We start from the raw sequence: 20,759 nt of genomic DNA on the forward strand, positions 1-20,759 counted from the left end.
CGCCACAAAGGATCCTCTTTCCCCCGGAGAAGATTTGCATGGTCTGGCAGCAAAGACAGAGTGCTGGAGCAGGACTCCGCAATGTGGGCAACACATGCTTCCTTAATGCTGTCCTGCAATGCCTGACATACACCCCGCCGCTGGCCAACTATCTGCTCTCCCGGGAGCACAGCCAGGCCTGTGAGTACTCTTAGGGACGTCTCCCTGTAAATCTGTTAATCAAATCCCAAGGATTCCCAGAACCTGAAATTTGATTTAGGAGAAAAGCAGCCCTTTGTCAGCCCCAGAACTTGTGTTCTTTGTACACTCAGGAGCCACCTGTCCTATCCAGCTGTCTTATTCTTCATGAAGGCACGTCTTTCTAGCTCTGGGTCTCTATTCCTGCAAGTTAAAACCTCAGTTTAGCATTCCTCTGAAGAACATTTTCTGTGCACTAAAACGTCCCGTGCTTGTTGAAACACTGGGAGGAGTGGCATATTGCACTGGAGTGGGAGTGGAAGAAGAGGAGTATTCCACCACTAGGGATATTTTGCTAACCAGAGGACCTTCTCTCCCTCCCTCCTCAGGTCGCCAACAAGGCTTCTGCATGATGTGCATCATGGAAGCGCATGTTAACAAGGTCCTGCATTCCTCAGTCAGTGCCATCCTGCCTTTGGCTGTTCTCAGGGGTTTCAGACGTATGTGATTTCAGGTTCTTTGACAGGTTTTCTTCCCTTCCTGTAGGAGACAACTGCTAACTTCCTGTTTCTTAGTCATAGGAGAACATTTTCAGCTTGGCAGGGAGGAAGATGCCCATGACTTCTTATGCTGTACTGTCAATGCCATGCAGAGAGCTTGTCTGAGTGCAAGCAACGAGTAAGCACAAGCAAGTTACCTTTACAAAGTTCTGAGCCCTTTGGACTCCTTGATGTGGCCTCATCAAGGAAAACCTACAGCCGGGGCTTGGAGGAAGTAATGCTCTGTCTTACCACTTGTTTCCAGCTTGGACATATCATCCCAATCTACTACCATTGTCCATCAAATATTTGGAGGCTTTCTGAGATCCAGAGGTATGTTTCTACAACTACTGCTCTCCTTGGCACTGCCTGTGCCCTTCTGTCTGCCTGTGCCCAACAGCTGGTCCTGGGACTAGCAGGACAGGTACAATGAGCACAAAGCAGTACCATCGTTCAGCTCACCATTGCTCGGCATTTTGATTTTTCCTTCCAGTCATCTGCTTCAGCTGCAAAGCCATTTCTGATTCCTATGAGGCCTTCCTGGATGTCCCCTTGGATATCAAAGTAAGAGGTTTTGCAGTTGTGCTTCAAGACATGGCAAGGCTTTTCAGAGTCAACACATTTGTCCTGAAAGCATATACTGTGAACCCAAGAGGTCTTGGTCGTGGATGGGAAGGGGAACGGATGTTGTCCTCCTGCAGAGCCCATGGCACTGGTCTCTCTGTAGGTGCTGGCTTGAAGCTGGACAAGCGCCCATTATGCGCTCTGCACCCTTGACATATCCTCCTCCTTCTTCCCTTTGCCCTCCTTCAACACCTGTCTGGCTTCCAGGCTGATGGGTTGGATTGTTTTCACTACTGATGACCCTACATAACATCAGTAGCTCAATGGCAGGTGGTACAGAGAGGGAGCTCTTGATTGCCCTGAGAACCTCTGGGACAGGGGAAATGTTCAGCACCACACTCCCTTTCTGGTTCCTTCTGGATATAGCTTGCAGATTCATGGCGGGTCTCCTCAGCATCAGCTACAGGGGTTTTCTTGTCAGCTCCTGGAAAATGTTTGGGCCAGGGCATTTGCTGTAGCTCAGTGCACCAATTTCTCAATTCTCCAGGCAGCCTCATCCCTCACTGCAGCTCTGGAGGACTTTGTAACACCTGAGCACCTGGATGGTGAAAACTGCTTTAAATGTAGCAAGTAAGATGACTACTAACAACATATTAACACTAGACTCTGTGTGAGGGGGCTACAAGTCATTGAGCAGAAGTCATCGTGGAAGTTTACTGCACACTGATGAGACACAGGGTTTTTTGTCTGGTTTTTGGGGGGGGGTGGGGTTTGTTTGTTTGTTTGTTTGTTTGTTTGTTTTAAATATGGCACCGAATTGCCTTAAAATAGCATAAGGATGCACGAGACAAGAAAGGTTGTCTGACTGCCTTGGTGGAAGATAGGGTGCATTTCAGCGCTGTGCTCTGTGCTTGGTTTCAAGGTGTGAGAAGAATGTTGCCGCCACTAAGAGGTTCACTGTCCACTGTGCACCCAAGGTTCTCACTGTGTGTCTGAAGAGGTTTGACTGCTTCACTGGTGGGAAGATCAGCAAGGTGTGTACACTATTGGTGTGTAGCTTTCTCTTCAAGAGGCAGATTTCCTAAAGCAGTATGCTTGTCACAAGCTGCTTGTGTTGGGTTTTTTGTGGTCCCTTCTGGGGAGTGGAAAGTTCCTGTGGGAAGACAGGCAAGCACTGTGCTCTGATAGGGCTGCTTTGACTGAGAAGGGTTTCCTGCCCCCCAAACGATTATATGTTGCTTTATGGAAAACCAAGTGCTCATGAGCCCCAGAGATGTATTGATACACCTGGACTGGCCCCTGCACTTGGTAGGCTATTTCATGTCACAGACCAGGGTCTTTTCTGAGCCCTCTTGGTCTCTCCATAGGTTGTAGAGTATCCGGAGTACTTGGATCTTCGCCCATACATGTCTCAGGCAGATGGAGAAGCACTCCTCTACTCCTTATATGCTGTCCTGGTGCACAGTGGTGTCAGCTGTCATGGAGGACACTATTTCTGCTACACAAAGGTAAAAGAGCAACTTCCTTCCCAATGGGGAAAAATGTGTGCTGGGGAAGATAAACTTTCCTGTCAGTGTTACTGACAGCCAAAGTTTTGGGGCAGGAGGCCTCCTTAGTGGCTGGACTGCATTTGTTTTGACATGCTCTCGGTTTGGCAGTTTCCTACCTGTGTTTTTGGAGAGAAACCATGGAGAGATCCTTGCCTTTTTTTTACAGGCCAGCAATGGATTGTGGTACCGGATGGACGATGAATCTGTGGAGCTGTGTTCCATTGACACAGTTCTCAGGCAGCAAGCCTACCTGCTGTTCTATGCCAGGTAATAACCAGGATTCAAATATGTTCAGAATACATTTCCTTTTCCTCATTTGCAGTTGTGCTTCTCACCTTCCTGAGTGTTTTTCTCATCAAATGAAATTACTACCTGCATCATTCAGTGCTGTCAAATCTGAACTACTCCGTGTCTGTCCTTTACTGGGCTTCAGGCTGCGGCCCGGATGTAATCTGCTACTTGCCTGGTCTCTGATGTTGACTCTTGTAGATAAGAGGACTTAAAGAGGACCTCCAGGAAAGATGGGGAGGCACCATTTGTCAGGGAATGTAGTGACAGGATGAAGGCTATCAGTTTTCAGCTAACAGAGGGCAGGTTTACATTAGATATTGGGAAGGAATTCTTTGCTGTAAGGCTGCTGAGACACTGGCACAGGTTGCCACAGCATCTGTGGGTGCCCCATCCCTGGAAGTGTTCAAGGCCAGGTTGGACAGGGCTTGGAGAAACCTTGGAATAGTGGAGGGTGTTCCTGCCCACCACAGCGGGGTGGAACAAGATAAAGTTAAAGGTCCCTTGCAACCCAAACAAGTCTGTGAATTTATGAAATGGAGGCTGTGGGAGGTATAGAGATGAGGTTTTTGTTGGGACAGAGGCAAACTTGGTGGGAAGACCCTAGCTGAGTTTCCCATTAGTGTCCTTGGTTAAGACTTCTCTCTGTCATAGAAACCTCTCTGAGAAAATGACTGAACCCCAGAGGAGGTTGCAACAACAGCTCTAAACTGAGATCACTCTTTTGTTTTTCTCCAGATGCTCGGATCTGAGAATTGGAGAAAGGGCTTCTTCCTCACTGGCACCATCACATGCCCCTTCCTTCCTCAGTCAGTGTGTGGCCAGCAGCAAGCAGGCGGGCTCTGTTGGACCACAGGGTCTGACTGGTAGGACTAAGGTAACTTTGGGGTCGTGGGTCAGGGCATCAGAGGAATAGTGGATTTCTTTCTGGGATCTCAGCATTTCTCTTCTGTCCCTCACACACCGCACCTTTCTTCCCAGCCACAACGCTGCTCCCTCTCAAAGCATCCCACCTGGATCCATCCCTTTTGTGCGCCTCTGGCCTTTTGGTCTTAGTAGCCCTCCAAAAGAGCTTTTTGGAGGCCCCAAACTGTCCTGTCCCAGAACTTGTAGGGGTTCCCCACTGCTCTGATCCTTTCAGGAGAAAAGGGCAGGAACTCTCCACAGCTCTCTTTGCAGGGCATGAAGGACACTGGCAGGGAGCGGTCCCGGAGCAGATCCCCTCTGTGGGGCAGGGATCTCCGCAGCTGGTCTGTGGACACCACAGACTATGATGACTCTTCAGAGAGAAGAACTGGTCCTCCAAGTCGTGACCGTGGTCCTAGGGATAGCACAGCTGCAAGGCCTTCCAAGAGGATCTGCCGGTGGGCTCCCGCTCCCAGGGCTGCTCAGGAGCAAACCTTGCTGAGGCAGAGGGAGCCAAGCAGATCTGTGCGGGGAACTTACAACCTTTGCAGGAAGGACACTGGCAGGGAGCGGTCCCGGAGCAGATCCCCTCTGTGGGGCAGGGATCTCCGCAGCTGGTCTGTGGACACCACAGACTATGATGACTCTTCAGAGAGAAGAACTGGTCCTCCAAGTCGTGACCGTGGTCCTAGGGATAGCACAGCTGCAAGGCCTTCCAAGAGGATCTGCCGGTGGGCTCCCGCTCCCAGGGCTGCTCAGGAGCAAACCTTGCTGAGGCAGAGGGAGCCAAGCAGATCTGTGCGGGGAACTTACAACCTTTGCAGGAAGGACACTGGCAGGGAGCGGTCCCGGAGCAGATCCCCTCTGTGGGGCAGGGATCTCCGCAGCTGGTCTGTGGACACCACAGACTATGATGACTCTTCAGAGAGAAGAACTGGTCCTCCAAGTCGTGACCGTGGTCCTAGGGATAGCACAGCTGCAAGGCCTTCCAAGAGGATCTGCCGGTGGGCTCCCGCTCCCAGGGCTGCTCAGGAGCAAACCTTGCTGAGGCAGAGGGAGCCAAGCAGATCTGTGCAGGGAACTTACAACCTTCGCAGCCGGTTTGTGCTGTACACAGACTATGACCGCTCACTGCGGAAGAGAAAGAGGCAGAGAACAAGTCCTCCACGTTGTGACCAAGTCTTAGTGAATATTGCAGTTCCAGGGCCCTCCAAAGCCAGCTCCAAGCAGGCTCTCATGCTCCGGGCTGCTCAGGAGCAAACCCGACAGAGGCAGAGAGAGCAGAGAAGATCAACATGGCGGGGCTATGATCGCCACAGCCAGTTTGGGCAGCACACAGACTACCGCCCTTCAGAGAAGAAGAGGAGGGTTTCCACGCCCCAGAGATTCACGTCAGACAAGCATTCAGGGCACTCTGGCAATGATGGCATTGGATTATGGCCCTGGCTCAAGCAGAACGGAAGACTAGCACTGCGTTTATTAGCCAAGGCATCCTTGTTTTCGACACGCCTACTCAAACCTGAGTGAATGATTTATCTAAGTAGATGATAGTTATAATAATATAGAGATATTATTAGAAATATAGAAATATATATAGAAATATAGAAGAGAGAGAGAGAGAAATATATATAGAAATATAGAATTATATAGAGAAATATAGAATATAGAGAGAGAAATATGTATAGAAATATAGAAATAGATATAGAAATATAATATAGAAATAGAGAGAGAAGTAATACTTTATAATACATTATTACATGTTATATATATTCAGCAATAGATAGTAATGTTATAAGAAATATTATTAAAATAATAAAATAAGAAATACTAAAATACTGTAATCAGAATTATTTATTCCACGTTGTAGACAATTATAGCTACAAACATCTCAGCCTCGGCCATATCAATCAACATGACTGGTCTACTCTGGCCTCAAATCGGGAGGCCTGGAGACACACCATCTCTAACGCTGCTGTTTCCTTTGAGAACGCACGCAGAATCACTCTCGAGGAGAAAAGACAAGGCAGAAAGAATCATGTCTTACAGAATATACCACCTAGGGAGTCTTTCTGCTGTGCCTTTTGCAATCGGATATGTCTATCTCGCATTGGCCTCATAAGCCACCAGCGTGCTTGTAACAAATGTGGATAGAGCCTTCTTAAATCTTTGTTCGAGAAGCCTAGCCACGATGATGTGTTTAAGACGGGTGTTCCATCATTTAGTGTTCTCACTGAAACCATGCAAATCGTGCGCCACTCGCTCACTTCCCACTCCTCCTTGCCTTCCCACTCCCCCTCCGTCCTGAGGCAGGCTGGACAGGAGAATTGGAGGCACAAAAGGTAAAGATCGCAGGCTGAGATAAGAACAACTTACTGGAAAAGGCAATGAAATAAGAAAACAGTACAGCAACAGAACAGTAACAGAAACAATACTAATAACAGAGTGTACAAGGGAGGCAAATGACTCACACATGATTGCTCACCAGTTGGTGCCCAACTTTGCCACCACGCACACAACCTGGAAGAGACCCCTTCCCCCATCCTTGACAAAATGAGGAATAACCTCTATGTCCTGGCTGTGCCCCCTCCTGGATACTGCCCAAATTAACACTGTCCTGACCAGAAGCAGGACAATCACCTTCCGGATGTGCAGCACAGCTTTCGGGTCTGCACCGGAGGCACTGGATCCCTCCATGCCAGGGAGGGGAGACATCAAAGATGAGCAGACTTTGGAAAAACCTCACCTCTCACTCCGGCCCATCTTTTCTCATTTTATGGGATGGAAGAATACATACCCAAGAATACATACCCCTCCCAGTGTCCTTCTCACTGGAAATCCCCTGAGCTTTGATTCCTTTGCTGACATGCTGCTTCCTCTGGGAAAAGCAGTCAGAAAACCCAAGGCCATTGCTTTGAGTGAAGGTCTTTCTTAGAACACTTTTCCTGAAGTGCACCCAGGAAGGCTGGGCTGCAGCAGCACATGGCCCCCATGGCTTTGCTACATCTCATCCAGAACACCTGGAAGCCCTTCTCTCACCATCCAGCTGCTCCCCTGCCCTGTCTTCCCCACCCCACAGGGATGCTGCCGAGGAGGTAACAAACTTCACAGTTCAATCCCGATATCCCACTGCTGACTGGGATGGGGTGAGACCAGGGGCAGTTTTGGCCCCCATCAGCACCAGCTCTTGGGACAGCCAGGCTCTCTCCTGACATGTGGGCTCATCTCTGCAGCTTTGCTGTCCTCCACAGGGCGTTTGCTGAAAAAAATCATCTTCTAGAAAAGATATATGACACCAGCCCAGGGGTCAGCAGCACCACACGAGAGCTTGGCAAGATGCCCTGAGGACAGCCAGGCCAGGCAGAGAGAGGTGGAAGGACCACAGGGGCTCTCTGAAGCAGCCACATTGTACAACATAGACAATGAGGCTAAATAAACACTGGGCTGAAAGATGATCGTGCTCTTACAAGGGAAATTTACAGGTGCTGTACAGGCCTGGGGCTCTTGCTGGAAAGCTTCAGTCTCTGGGCTCCCGGTGGCCAAAGGCATTGCAGATAACGCCTTCTCAAGCAATGGCAGGGAGCAGGGTGGAGAAGTCAAGGATGAGGCAGATCAGAAAGACTGGGGCAGCACAAAGAGATCTACAAGGGAGAGAGGCAGCATCTGAAAGGTACTCCTTGCTGACCTATGAGCTGGTGCCGTGGGCTCTACAACTGCTGCCTGCAGTCAGCTTGGAAGCTCTGGCAGTTTTAACAGGAGGTTTGTCTGCAAACAAGATGGAGAGACGTTACGATGATGGATGCGGGTATATTCCTGACCTCGGCTCTCCAGAGGGAGATTTGCTGTCTCCTCGTGGGCCATAGAGGCTTTTAATATGGGATGAACTTCACTTGGTCTCCCCAAGCTCATGTCCAACCTGTTCCATGGCCTCTGACTGCGATCTGCTGTCCACCTAGCTTCATCCCCCCTCACAACCCTGGGGATTCCTTGGAGATGAATGGCTGCTGTGCCAGCACCTACTGCTCCAGGAAGGGAGTGCAAGGTGAAGATGCTACACTCGCAGGTGCAAAGAAGGTTCATTTTGCCATGGGATCCCAGGAGGTCACCATGCACATCATCAATGGGGTCTGAAAAAAGAAAACTTACAGATGTTGAGGCAGCTGAGCTCATCAAGCACATGTAGAAAAGCTCCTGATTTCAGTATGGCTGGCTCTTTTGAAATGCCCCAGGAAGGAAGATTTGGTCTCAGGCATCATCAGCCTCATTGGCCAGTCTAGAGAGAACTGCCTGGACTTGAATCAGAAGTTTGTGGATAAGAGATTCAGCTTCATTTAGCTAGAAATGGGATATCTCTCTCCAGTGAGCCAGCTGCTTGCCATTCCGTTAGTCCCTGACCACAAGCAGCACTGAATCCGTGATCTCTCCCCCTCCAGTTTCTCGGAGTCCCTGGGTAACCCTGAAAGCACTGCTTCAGTATCAGGTTCTGCAAGAGGCCTTCCAAAAAGCAGCTAGGGGACTAGGTGAGGGGAAGAACCAGAAAATCGCACACATTCTTCCCTGGATTCGTGAAAGACAATAAGAAAGGAATACAAGACCCCCAAAAGCAAGTCCACTTGATGGGAGCGGCAGGTGAGCATCTCTGGTTCAGTAGTGATATGACGCACTCAACTGCAGCTTGCAGACAAGAATCCTGAAACATTCCGGTAGCCAAGATTGCCACCTGATCCCAAGGTCCCCTGTCCTCTGCCCCATGCATTTCCACGGGACCAAAGCCCCTGTGCACAGCAAAAGGAAAGTATGTGAATGTACACACATGGTAACTTGCTCCTGGCCTTTTCAGCCCATGGAGGAAGACAGCTTCCCTCATCAGAAAATGAAGCAGGTCTGACCTGGACTTTCTCAAAACACTCTAAAGCCAGAGGCAGGTTTCTCCCACAAGCGACAGCAAAGCCCTCCTCCTGCCCATGTTGTTTGGGAAATGCCACAAGAACCAGGAGAATCACAGAGAGATTCACACCTTCAGAGACACCAGCGAGTGCAGCCCCTCCTGACATCATCTGGGCAGAAGCCTCCAGCCCTTGGGATGACTTTGCCTCCTTACAGAGGTGCCAGAGCATCTGATCTGGATTTACCAGGCCTGCCTTAGTACCATGCCACAATAATTGTTGCAGCATCCCAGCCTTTCCTTGCTCGAGCCAGTCTGTTTATAGGTTGTTTGGATCTCCACCTCCACATTGCAGGGGAATTGAACACCACTGATCACATCCACTTCTACCTCTGACCTGAAGGGAGAGGAAGATTTCCCCGTTTGCTGTTGTGGCAAGTGGCGCCTCTCTGCAAGAGATTTCACCTCCTGCTCGGGGCCCCTCTGCACTGGCCAGGCTCACTCCATGCTGCTGGACCTCTCCCAGCCCCTCTAAGCAGGGCTCCGGTCAAGTCTTTGTAACAACTCCCCATTCCTCAGAATGGCTTGGCACTCCTGTAGCAGTTTGGGTGGGGAATGCCAAACTCACACCAACAAATGGCTCTGTCCAATCACCTGAGCAGTAGCAGGTACCACCCAGTGCGGAGGTCAGCGCTTGAATAAAGACCTCCCCAACTTTTCTGGGTGCAGCTGGTAAGGCGATTTTGTTATAAAAGTAGCGGGGCAACTGAACTGCTTAAAGGGAGGAACAAAAGGGCACAAAAAGCACTGCGCAAAATGGCTCCAGCCTTAAATAAGGTGGGTAAGGAAGGCACTGGAACAGAAGATGGGGTTTAGGCGGAGCATGCAAATTACAACCAATCGTAGGAGATAGGGGCCGAACATAACCATATACGGTACTGCGTCAAATATCAGCCAATGAAAGGACAGAACATACATACAGTACAATACAATACAACAACTTATATGCAAAATCTACAATTTCCTTATTAATTACACATTTTTAGGCTGCCACAACCCAGCCTGCCCCATACAGAGCCCTGGGGGTGACTCCTGCTACGCCCAATGCCAGAAGAACACCACAGGAGACCCTGGGGAGGGAAGAAGGGAAGGAAAGAAGGAAATCTCAGGGCTTTGGATCTGGAGCAGCTGGGGGAACTCCAGTGCCTCCCAAGACGCCCTGTCAGACACGCGACGCAGAGTCGAGAGCTCTCCCCACGCACCCCTACGGCCCGCTCCGAAATCAATACCATTGACTGCCCATGGAAGGTCCCCTTCAGAGTAGCGACACGATCCCCGTAGCCCCTTGCTCTGGATTCCCCCGCCCATTCCTGGCCTCACCCCTTTGTGCCCAGAGCCCACTAGCTTTGAGCTACAGGGAGCAGAGGGGCTCTGTTGCCACCCTGTCAGGCGGCGTGAGCTGCAGAACAGCTCCAGCGGCCAAGTGCAGGGCTGAGCTCTCCATGGGACTGTGTCTGGCTTCAGGCAGTTTTCTGACAGGGAATGGGACTATTCTAGCCCAAAGGGAGCAATCAGGATCCAACATCTCTTTTGTTTAAGGCTATCAGGAGCCTTCTTGGTCGCTTATCCTTTGATTTTTGTCCAAATCTTGAAGTGGTTTTGATGAGGTACAAAAATGAGGTGCAGAAAGCATACCTTCCTCCTCCATAGACACAGTTTCCCCTCAGACCAGGGGGATCAGACCAAATCTCTGGTGGGAGCTGTTTTATTAAACTTGTCAGACCTTGAACATCAGGGGAGCTGTGTACAGCTCGTGGCAGCAGGTGCTGGGGCCTTGGCCAGTGTCACCTGGAAGGGGAAAGGAGGAAAGGGGACCAGCACGCATCCCTGCTGCCCTGCATATCCCCTGAGCCAAGGGACACTTATGGACAGTTGTTCTGCACCTCCCCCTGTCCCCTTTTGGTCAGGGCTATCACCTGACACTGCGGTGACAGACGGGTTCATCAGGATATCCTTGGCAGAATGATGATGGCACTGAGTCACAGTTACCATTAAAGCTTCATTTTTTTTAACATCATGGTATGATCACTATAGCCCAGAACACCATGATTTGAGTAGCACAAGATTTCTATAAGCAGCACCAGCATAGCAAGATTTTGTAAGCCCTTTAGCACCGAACTGTACAGCACAGCTCAGCTTATGATGCCTGATCACCTGGACCTGATCACTCTGCAGGCCAGGGCACATCCTAATCCTTGGTTTGTCATGCCAATATAACAATCTTAATCTAGACTTGAAACACATTAACAGAACAGGAGTGGCCCTTTCAGGGGAGAAGAGTCTGTTTGGTATTAAGATGGGGCTCTGCGTGCTGCTGTGCTGCCCTGTGCTGCTGTGAGGCCATCCCAGCCCGGCAGGCAGGTGCCTGTGACCTGCAAGGCCTGTGAGGAGCAAAGGAGTCGGCCTGGGGCCTGGAAATGGGAAGGCTGATAGGGAGGGGGAGAAGGGGTCTTCCTGGCGCACTGGACCTTCAGGGACTGACGATGAGGGCAAAGGGGACTCATGTAGGACCAGCTTGGTCACAGAGCACAGCTGTTTACGTCCTAAAATGCCCCCATATGAGCAGGAGGCAGGAGCAGAGGCACTGTTCATGAGTGCCATTGTTGATTGTCTTCATCAGAGAGCTCCTGAAGTGCTGCTGGGGGGACGGTAATACAGGACCTAGACATCAGGTTAGGGCAGGGGCATAAAAAGTCACCTGAGAGGTGTAATGCAGGAGTAAATGCAGATACTTTGTCTGGGTAAGGGACACAAAGGAGCCTCCCCAAGGATGACAGGGATAAAACCAGCTGCTGCAAGACGTGATGAAAAAAGCCATCCAAGCAAAGTCATGCCCTAGCTGGATGCCCCAAGTATAAAAGAAGAAACACCTCGGAGTGGAGCAGGAGCCATATGAACTGTGCTGAGCTGGGCAGGAGTAAAACCACCTGTCCTGAGAAGAACTGAGTAAAACTTGATGCCCCATTCCAGGCAGGGGCCAAACCAGCCAGGTCAAGTGTTGTTAAATAACAACCAGCTGCATCCTTGGCGCATGAGAAACACTATCTGCCTGCTGAGCAGAGGTTACACCAGGTGTCCAGAGGACTGCCTGTTGCTAAACACCTCTGAAACTGTCGGGATAAATAGGACCCTCTGACAAATTGGCTTTTTAGTGTTAGAAAGCAAGTGATTACTTTTATTTGCAGCCCTGCGTGCGCATGTGGCTGACAAAAATCCTGCCTCCGTACTGACAGCAAGACATCGCTTTTCACCTATTTATACAGATTTGGCAAACAAAGAAATTAATGTTCATTGCTTCCAAATTACATCACTCACTCCCTTTCATTACTTAGTATTCTATGTGGTAGTGGATATTAATTTCTCACTTTCTACTGTAATAACTTCATATCTTTAATCTTTTTTGCATATTTTCCCTCCCCTAGGGATTTTCTGACACAAATGCTGAGCCTTTGTTAGTCTTCTTCTTTAGCTGCTGGTTTCTGCAGAAGGTCCTTGTAGTCCATAAATCTTGTGTTCCAGATCTCCTCCTTCAACAGGACATCTTTCTCTGGCAGGCTTTCTCCACTGAAGCATAACAGGGTTAACTTCAACAAAACTTACAGTTTTAGTACTTTTCCCAGGCTGTGTTCTCCCAAAGGAGCTTATGACAATTTTTACTCCATGCTGGCTAAAGCTGATTTAAGGCTGAACGCACCACCTATGATGTGTGTTAAAAACAACTAATCAAAAAGTTAATTAGGAACACTAAAAAAATTAGAAAAGTTTTATGATTTCCAACAAGCCCAAAACAACATAGGCCAAGTGCAGCAGGGACAAAACTGTCTCTACCCATTGATGCCAGGAAAAGGCAACAGTAGTAAAACTCAATAGCCACAGGTGCTATTAAGCCGGTATTTGTTTATTTCGGCGCCGGACGTGCGGGGGATAGCTCCGCCTAACACGCGCGTGCCCTCGCCCGTCATAGCTTCCGTTTTATACAATTAGGTCATACAGATTCATTGCACATTTTTACATCTTCCTGAACTACCTGAGAGTGGGCAGTGTTCTATGTAAATCTCGGGACACGCCTCCTGGAGCCTGCGCACTTCTCTCTGGTGGTTGCCTCGGGTGGTCGTAAGGGATGAAGGCTCAAAGTCTTCCTCTCTCTGAACTTCTCACCTCGCTCAGTCCCTCAGCATCTTCCCCTGGCAACGGCTCCTCATGGGGTGCCCGTCCACTCGGTGTCCCATTGGTTGCCTACGGGTTACCCTTTGGTACCCTGCACACTTTCCCACTGGCTGCCCCTTCGCACCATCACACAGCTTTCCCATTGGCTGCCTCTGGGCAACTCCCCATTGCCTGCTCACCAGCACATAGCTGCTATCTTAGCAACAGCACACGAACCTTAAAATTTCACTTATTAGACTGTGCAGCTTGAAATTTTCCCTTATCAATAGCAGCGTAACATTTTCTCAACAGCAACTTAACATTTTCCCTTATCACCATCCAGAGTGGGAGTCTGGCTAAAGCTGCGGCTGATCAAAACCTAACCCACCCTAGCGGCAGGAGTAAATGTGAAGCTGCCAAAAAGCCATCCAGGAACGTTTTCAGAGCTTGAGGACAAGACAGCAGCTGGGCGGGGGCCAGCAGCCAGCCAAGGTCCTCCCAGCGCAGCCTCTGAAGGGTTCCTTTGGCAGTCCCAGCTCAGGGTCAGCCCATGGCTGTACCCTGGGGGCAGATGAAATTAATTGGAAATGAACCCATTAGAGTCCAGGTGCTTTGCTAAGAGTCTCACTGATAGAAGTGGAAGTGAAACCCTCAGTGTCTTGGGGGCCAGAAAAGCTGTGACCTGGCTCAGTTACAGCCCTGAGCAGGCTTTTACTCCTCAGGCCGTGTGGCTCAGGGAAGGTGTGGGAGCTCTGTCAGAGGATGACTAGCCCTTTGCCACCAGCACGGGGGGAGGTGCAGTGGCTTCCACCTGGCGGACGTGCCATGTGGGTTCCTGTGCCCAAGACCCATGTGGTTCCATGTGGTTCCATGTGGTTCCATGTGACCCCATGTCACAAAGGGGCAGAGATGTGGCACCCATCCGGTATCCTGAGGAGCGCGCCAACGAAAATCAGTTGGACAGAGTTGGCCTTCGGGATAACTCAGCTCCTTCCTTTGCTACTTGTGTGCCTGCCTTTTTTGGATGGTTTATTGTTTACTGACCGTTTCTCCTCAACTTTCATCCTCTTTCAAAGGTAATGCTTTGACTTTTGGCACAGATCATAGAGCAGGGTACATGGGATAAAAGTATAGGCTGATTTATACCTTCCTAGCTGTAGGCTGAGCTGTTACAACTTTTATAGGCTGGCCACGTATGACCTAGGCTAGAATTCCAGTTTGCTGATTCTTGGTTTTTTTCCATAGCCTAGGATAGGTAAGCAGGGAGGTGACTGTAGTCTGAGGGGATGGGCTCAGCCCACCTTGACTGCTGGGGGAGGGAGGGAGGCAGAAAAAGGAGAGCAGCAGAGGCAGCAGTTAAAGTAGTGGCTGAAAGACGGTCACTCCTAGGAGGTGGGAAAGCCAGAGGGCTCTGTTGCTGAAGCAGTGTCAGGAGAGCAGCGGGGCCTCTTCAGAGAAGGTAACATACATTGGAGCATTTCAAAAGGGCCTTTGAACCCGCTGTGAGTTGGTGCCCCGCGACTGATCATAAGGGCGTGAGCTGCAGCTCAGCAGCAGTTACAAGCACCACTGAAAGACTTGGTGGTGGATGCCGTTCTGCGTTTACTTAGAGTTTTTATACTTTCAGTGAGCTACAGTAATTTCTTTGCAATTAGGTGACGGGATTGGTGCTGTTCTCTTTCTGGAGAGAAAGACATCCTTGGTCATCTAAAGCATTGCACTCTCTTCCTGAGAGAGGCAATGGCCACAGCAGGGAACGACTCCTGTGAGTAATAGCTTCACCAGCAGGTTTGGACTTTGTGAACTGCCACAGACAACTGACATGGCTGGTGGTCAAATCCCAGAACGATGTGCTCACAACCTAGAGTGATCTCTGGGATGTTTCCTGAGAGCAGTCAAACTGACCCCCGTGTTTACAATTAGACCCAGGAAAACACCTTTTGTCACTCCTCTGACACTAGGTACAAGACTTTGAAAGCTGCCATTGCTCGTAGAGAGGTCTGCCATCCTTTGGGTTACCTTCCGTGCTCACTATTTACTTGTTTTCAACAAGTTACAATCAGGAAAAGGGATGGCTTCACTGATAATTCAGTCTAGAACTCTACTGAGAAAGGAAGGTAGCCTGCGGCCCAGAAATCAGATTGTGGGTTTGTTGGACTCTCAGCAACGTAAACAGGGGAATGGATTTTTCCAAAACAGTAAATTTAAATGGCACTGTTTAAGCTTCCCCTGATGTTGTTGGGTTGGCAGTTAAAGCAGATGGTCCTGAGTGCTCCTGTAGAGACCTCACTGTTTAAATACGCCTTTGTGCCTCATTTCATCTCTTTCCAAATGGAATTTCCCTGCAGTCATTGCCGAGGGAATGACTCCGCCACAAAGGATCCTCTTTCCCCCGGAGAAGATTTGCATGGTCTGGCAGCAAAGACAGAGTGCTGGAGCAGGACTCCGCAATGTGGGCAACACATGCTTCCTTAATGCTGTCCTGCAATGCCTGACATACACCCCGCCGCTGGCCAACTATCTGCTCTCCCGGGAGCACAGCCAGGCCTGTGAGTACTCTTAGGGACGTCTCCCTGTAAATCTGTTAATCAAATCCCAAGGATTCCCAGAACCTGAAATTTGATTTAGGAGAAAAGCAGCCCTTTGTCAGCCCCAGAACTTGTGTTCTTTGTACACTCAGGAGCCACCTGTCCTATCCAGCTGTCTTATTCTTCATGAAGGCACGTCTTTCTAGCTCTGGGTCTCTATTCCTGCAAGTTAAAACCTCAGTTTAGCATTCCTCTGAAGAACATTTTCTGTGCACTAAAACGTCCCGTGCTTGTTGAAACACTGGGAGGAGTGGCATATTGCACTGGAGTGGGAGTGGAAGAAGAGGAGTATTCCACCACTAGGGATATTTTGCTAACCAGAGGACCTTCTCTCCCTCCCTCCTCAGGTCACCAACAAGGCTTCTGCATGATGTGCATCATGGAAGCGCATGTTAACAAGGTCCTGCATTCCTCAGTCAGTGCCATCCTGCCTTTGGCTGTTCTCAGGGGTTTCAGACGTATGTGATTTCAGGTTCTTTGACAGGTTTTCTTCCCTTCCTGTAGGAGACAACTGCTAACTTCCTGTTTCTTAGTCATAGGAGAACATTTTCAGCTTGGCAGGGAGGAAGATGCCCATGACTTCTTATGCTGTACTGTCAATGCCATGCAGAGAGCTTGTCTGAGTGCAAGCAACGAGTAAGCACAAGCAAGTTACCTTTACAAAGTTCTGAGCCCTTTGGACTCCTTGATGTGGCCTCATCAAGGAAAACCTACAGCCGGGGCTTGGAGGAAGTAATGCTCTGTCTTACCACTTGTTTCCAGCTTGGACATATCATCCCAATCTACTACCATTGTCCATCAAATATTTGGAGGCTTTCTGAGATCCAGAGGTATGTTTCTACAACTACTGCTCTCCTTGGCACTGCCTGTGCCCTTCTGTCTGCCTGTGCCCAACAGCTGGTCCTGGGACTAGCAGGACAGGTACAATGAGCACAAAGCAGTACCATCGTTCAGCTCACCATTGCTCGGCATTTTGATTTTTCCTTCCAGTCATCTGCTTCAGCTGCAAAGCCATTTCTGATTCCTATGAGGCCTTCCTGGATGTCCCCTTGGATATCAAAGTAAGAGGTTTTGCAGTTGTGCTTCAAGACATGGCAAGGCTTTTCAGAGTCAACACATTTGTCCTGAAAGCATATGCTGTGAACACAAGAGGTCTTGGTCGTGGATGGGAAGGGGAACGGATGTTGTCCTCCTGCAGAGCCCATGGCACTGGTCTCTCTGTAGGTGCTGGCTTGAAGCTGGACAAGCGCCCATTATGCGCTCTGCACCCTTGACATATCCTCCTCCTTCTTCCCTTTGCCCTCCTTCAACACCTGTCTGGCTTCCAGGCTGATGGGTTGGATTGTTTTCACTACTGATGACCCTACATAACATCAGTAGCTCAATGGCAGGTGGTACAGAGAGGGAGCTCTTGATTGCCCTGAGAACCTCTGGGACAGGGGAAATGTTCAGCACCACACTCCCTTTCTGGTTCCTTCTGGATATAGCTTGCAGATTCATGGCGGGTCTCCTCAGCATCAGCTACAGGGGTTTTCTTGTCAGCTCCTGGAAAATGTTTGGGCCAGGGCATTTGCTGTAGCTCAGTGCACCAATTTCTCAATTCTCCAGGCAGCCTCATCCCTCACTGCAGCTCTGGAGGACTTTGTAACACCTGAGCACCTGGATGGTGAAAACTGCTTTAAATGTAGCAAGTAAGATGACTACTAACAACATATTAACACTAGACTCTGTGTGAGGGGGCTACAAGTCATTGAGCAGAAGTCATCGTGGAAGTTTACTGCACACTGATGAGACACAGGGTTTTTTGTCTGGTTTTTGGGGGGGGGTGGGGTTTGTTTGTTTGTTTGTTTGTTTGTTTGTTTTAAATATGGCACCGAATTGCCTTAAAATAGCATAAGGATGCACGAGACAAGAAAGGTTGTCTGACTGCCTTGGTGGAAGATAGGGTGCATTTCAGCGCTGTGCTCTGTGCTTGGTTTCAAGGTGTGAGAAGAATGTTGCCGCCACTAAGAGGTTCACTGTCCACTGTGCACCCAAGGTTCTCACTGTGTGTCTGAAGAGGTTTGACTGCTTCACTGGTGGGAAGATCAGCAAGGTGTGTACACTATTGGTGTGCAGCTTTCTCTTCAAGAGGCAGATTTCCTAAAGCAGTATGCTTGTCACAAGCTGCTTGTGTTGGGTTTTTTGTGGTCCCTTCTGGGGAGTGGAAAGTTCCTGTGGGAAGACAGGCAAGCACTGTGTTCTGATAGGGCTGCTTTGACTGAGAAGGGTTTCCTGCCCCCCAAACGATTATATGTTGCTTTATGGAAAACCAAGTGCTCATGAGCCCCAGAGATGTATTGATACACCTGGACTGGCCCCTGCACTTGGTAGGCTATTTCATGTCACAGACCAGGGTCTTTTCTGAGCCCTCTTGGTCTCTCCATAGGTTGTAGAGTATCCGGAGTACTTGGATCTTCGCCCATACATGTCTCAGGCAGATGGAGAAGCACTCCTCTACTCCTTATATGCTGTCCTGGTGCACAGTGGTGTCAGCTGTCATGGAGGACACTATTTCTGCTACACAAAGGTAAAAGAGCAACTTCCTTCCCAATGGGGAAAAATGTGTGCTGGGGAAGATAAACTTTCCTGTCAGTGTTACTGACAGCCAAAGTTTTGGGGCAGGAGGCCTCCTTAGTGGCTGGACTGCATTTGTTTTGACATGCTCTCGGTTTGGCAGTTTCCTACCTGTGTTTTTGGAGAGAAACCATGGAGAGATCCTTGCCTTTTTTTTACAGGCCAGCAATGGATTGTGGTACCGGATGGACGATGAATCTGTGGAGCTGTGTTCCATTGACACAGTTCTCAGGCAGCAAGCCTACCTGCTGTTCTATGCCAGGTAATAACCAGGATTCAAATATGTTCAGAATACATTTCCTTTTCCTCATTTGCAGTTGTGCTTCTCACCTTCCTGAGTGTTTTTCTCATCAAATGAAATTACTACCTGCATCATTCAGTGCTGTCAAATCTGAACTACTCCGTGTCTGTCCTTTACTGGGCTTCAGGCTGCGGCCCGGATGTAATCTGCTACTTGCCTGGTCTCTGATGTTGACTCTTGTAGATAAGAGGACTTAAAGAGGACCTCCAGGAAAGATGGGGAGGCACCATTTGTCAGGGAATGTAGTGACAGGATGAAGGCTATCAGTTTTCAGCTAACAGAGGGCAGGTTTACATTAGATATTGGGAAGGAATTCTTTGCTGTAAGGCTGCTGAGACACTGGCACAGGTTGCCACAGCATCTGTGGGTGCCCCATCCCTGGAAGTGTTCAAGGCCAGGTTGGACAGGGCTTGGAGAAACCTTGGAATAGTGGAGGGTGTTCCTGCCCACCACAGCGGGGTGGAACAAGATAAAGTTAAAGGTCCCTTGCAACCCAAACAAATCTGTGAATTTATGAAATGGAGGCTGTGGGAGGTATAGAGATGAGGTTTTTGTTGGGACAGAGGCAAACTTGGTGGGAAGACCCTAGCTGAGTTTCCCATTAGTGTCCTTGGTTAAGTCTTCTCTCTGTCATAGAAACCTCTCTGAGAAAATGACTGAACCCCAGAGGAGGTTGCAACAACAGCTCTAAACTGAGATCACTCTTTTGTTTTTCTCCAGATGCTCGGATCTGAGAATTGGAGAAAGGGCTTCTTCCTCACTGGCACCATCACATGCCCCTTCCTTCCTCAGTCAGTGTGCGGCCAGCAGCAAGCAGGCGGGCTCTGTTGGACCACAGGGTCTGACTGGTAGGACTAAGGTAACTTTGGGGTCGTGGGTCAGGGCATCAGAGGAATAGTGGATTTCTTTCTGGGATCTTAGCATTTCTCTTCTGTCCCTCACACACCGCACCTTTCTTCCCAGCCACAACGCTGCTCCCTCTCAAAGCATCCCACCTGGATCCATCCCTTTTGTGCGCCTCTGGCCTTTTGGTCTTAGTAGCCCTCCAAAAGAGCCTTTTGGAGGCCCCAAACTGTCCTGTCCCAGAACTTGTAGGGGTTCCCCACTGCTCTGATCCTTTCAGGAGAAAAGGGCAGGAACTCTCCACAGCTCTCTTTGCAGGGCATGAAGGACACTGGCAGGGAGCGGTCCCGGAGCAGATCCCCTCTGTGGGGCAGGGATCTCCGCAGCTGGTCTGTGGACACCACAGACTATGATGACTCTTCAGAGAGAAGAACTGGTCCTCCAAGTCGTGACCGTGGTCCTAGGGATAGCACAGCTGCAAGGCCTTCCAAGAGGATCTGCCGGTGGGCTCCCGCTCCCAGGGCTGCTCAGGAGCAAACCTTGCTGAGGCAGAGGGAGCCAAGCAGATCTGTGCAGGGAACTTACAACCTTTGCAGGAAGGACACTGGCAGGGAGCGGTCCCGGAGCAGATCCCCTCTGTGGGGCAGGGATCTCCGCAGCTGGTCTGTGGACACCACAGACTATGATGACTCTTCAGAGAGAAGAACTGGTCCTCCAAGTCGTGACCGTGGTCCTAGGGATAGCACAGCTGCAAGGCCTTCCAAGAGGATCTGCCGGTGGGCTCCCGCTCCCAGGGCTGCTCAGGAGCAAACCTTGCTGAGGCAGAGGGAGCCAAGCAGATCTGTGCAGGGAACTTACAACCTTCGCAGCCGGTTTGTGCCGTACACAGACTATGACCGCTCACTGCGGAAGAGAAAGAGGGAGAGAACAAGTCCTCCACGTTGTGACCAAGTCTTAGTGAATACTGCAGTTCCAGGGCCCTCCAAAGCCAGCTCCAAGCAGGCTCTCATGCTCCGGGCTGCTCAGGAGCAAACCCGACAGAGGCAGAGAGAGCAGAGAAGATCAACATGGCGGGGCTATGATCGCCACAGCCAGTTTGGGCAGCACACAGACTACCGCCCTTCAGAGAAGAAGAGGAGGGTTTCCACGCCCCAGAGATTCACGTCAGACAAGCATTCAGGGCACTCTGGCAATGATGGCGTTGGATTATGGCCCTGGCTCAAGCAGAACGGAAGACTAGCACTGCGTTTATTAGCCAAGGCATCCTTGTTTTCGACACGCCTACTCAAACCTGAGTGA

General features: G+C 49.9%; 2 protein-coding genes and 2 long non-coding RNA genes across 4 annotated transcripts; all 4 read left to right on the forward strand.

The window, feature by feature from the left end:
• LOC135402879 (uncharacterized) lies at positions 1-855 on the forward strand. Its single transcript, XR_010425244.1, has 3 exons — positions 1-180; positions 567-677; positions 753-855. It is a non-coding gene; the product is annotated as an uncharacterized LOC135402879 (long non-coding RNA).
• A 290-nt stretch (positions 856-1,145) lies between these two features.
• LOC135402784 (uncharacterized) lies at positions 1,146-8,152 on the forward strand. Its single transcript, XM_064636246.1, has 9 exons — positions 1,146-1,167; positions 1,210-1,280; positions 1,828-1,910; positions 2,203-2,314; positions 2,648-2,788; positions 2,997-3,097; positions 3,857-3,995; positions 4,298-5,415; positions 7,978-8,152. Exons 1-9 carry the CDS (start codon positions 1,146-1,148, stop codon positions 8,150-8,152), a joined length of 1,962 nt encoding a protein of 653 aa, XP_064492316.1.
• Positions 8,153-15,475: 7,323 nt separating this feature from the next.
• Positions 15,476-16,336, forward strand: LOC135403045 (uncharacterized). Its single transcript, XR_010425301.1, has 3 exons — positions 15,476-15,661; positions 16,048-16,158; positions 16,234-16,336. It is a non-coding gene; the product is annotated as an uncharacterized LOC135403045 (long non-coding RNA).
• Positions 16,337-16,626: 290 nt separating this feature from the next.
• On the forward strand, positions 16,627-20,759 carry LOC135402785 (ubiquitin carboxyl-terminal hydrolase 42-like). The gene is made up of 8 exons (XM_064636247.1): positions 16,627-16,648; positions 16,691-16,761; positions 17,309-17,391; positions 17,684-17,795; positions 18,129-18,269; positions 18,478-18,578; positions 19,338-19,476; positions 19,779-20,759. The coding sequence occupies exons 1-8, from the start codon at positions 16,627-16,629 to the stop codon at positions 20,757-20,759; spliced, it is 1,650 nt and encodes a 549-aa protein (XP_064492317.1).

Source organism: Pseudopipra pipra, chromosome 26, assembly GCF_036250125.1.
Source record: "Pseudopipra pipra isolate bDixPip1 chromosome 26, bDixPip1.hap1, whole genome shotgun sequence".
NCBI classification, from domain to species: Eukaryota; Metazoa; Chordata; class Aves; order Passeriformes; family Pipridae; genus Pseudopipra; species Pseudopipra pipra.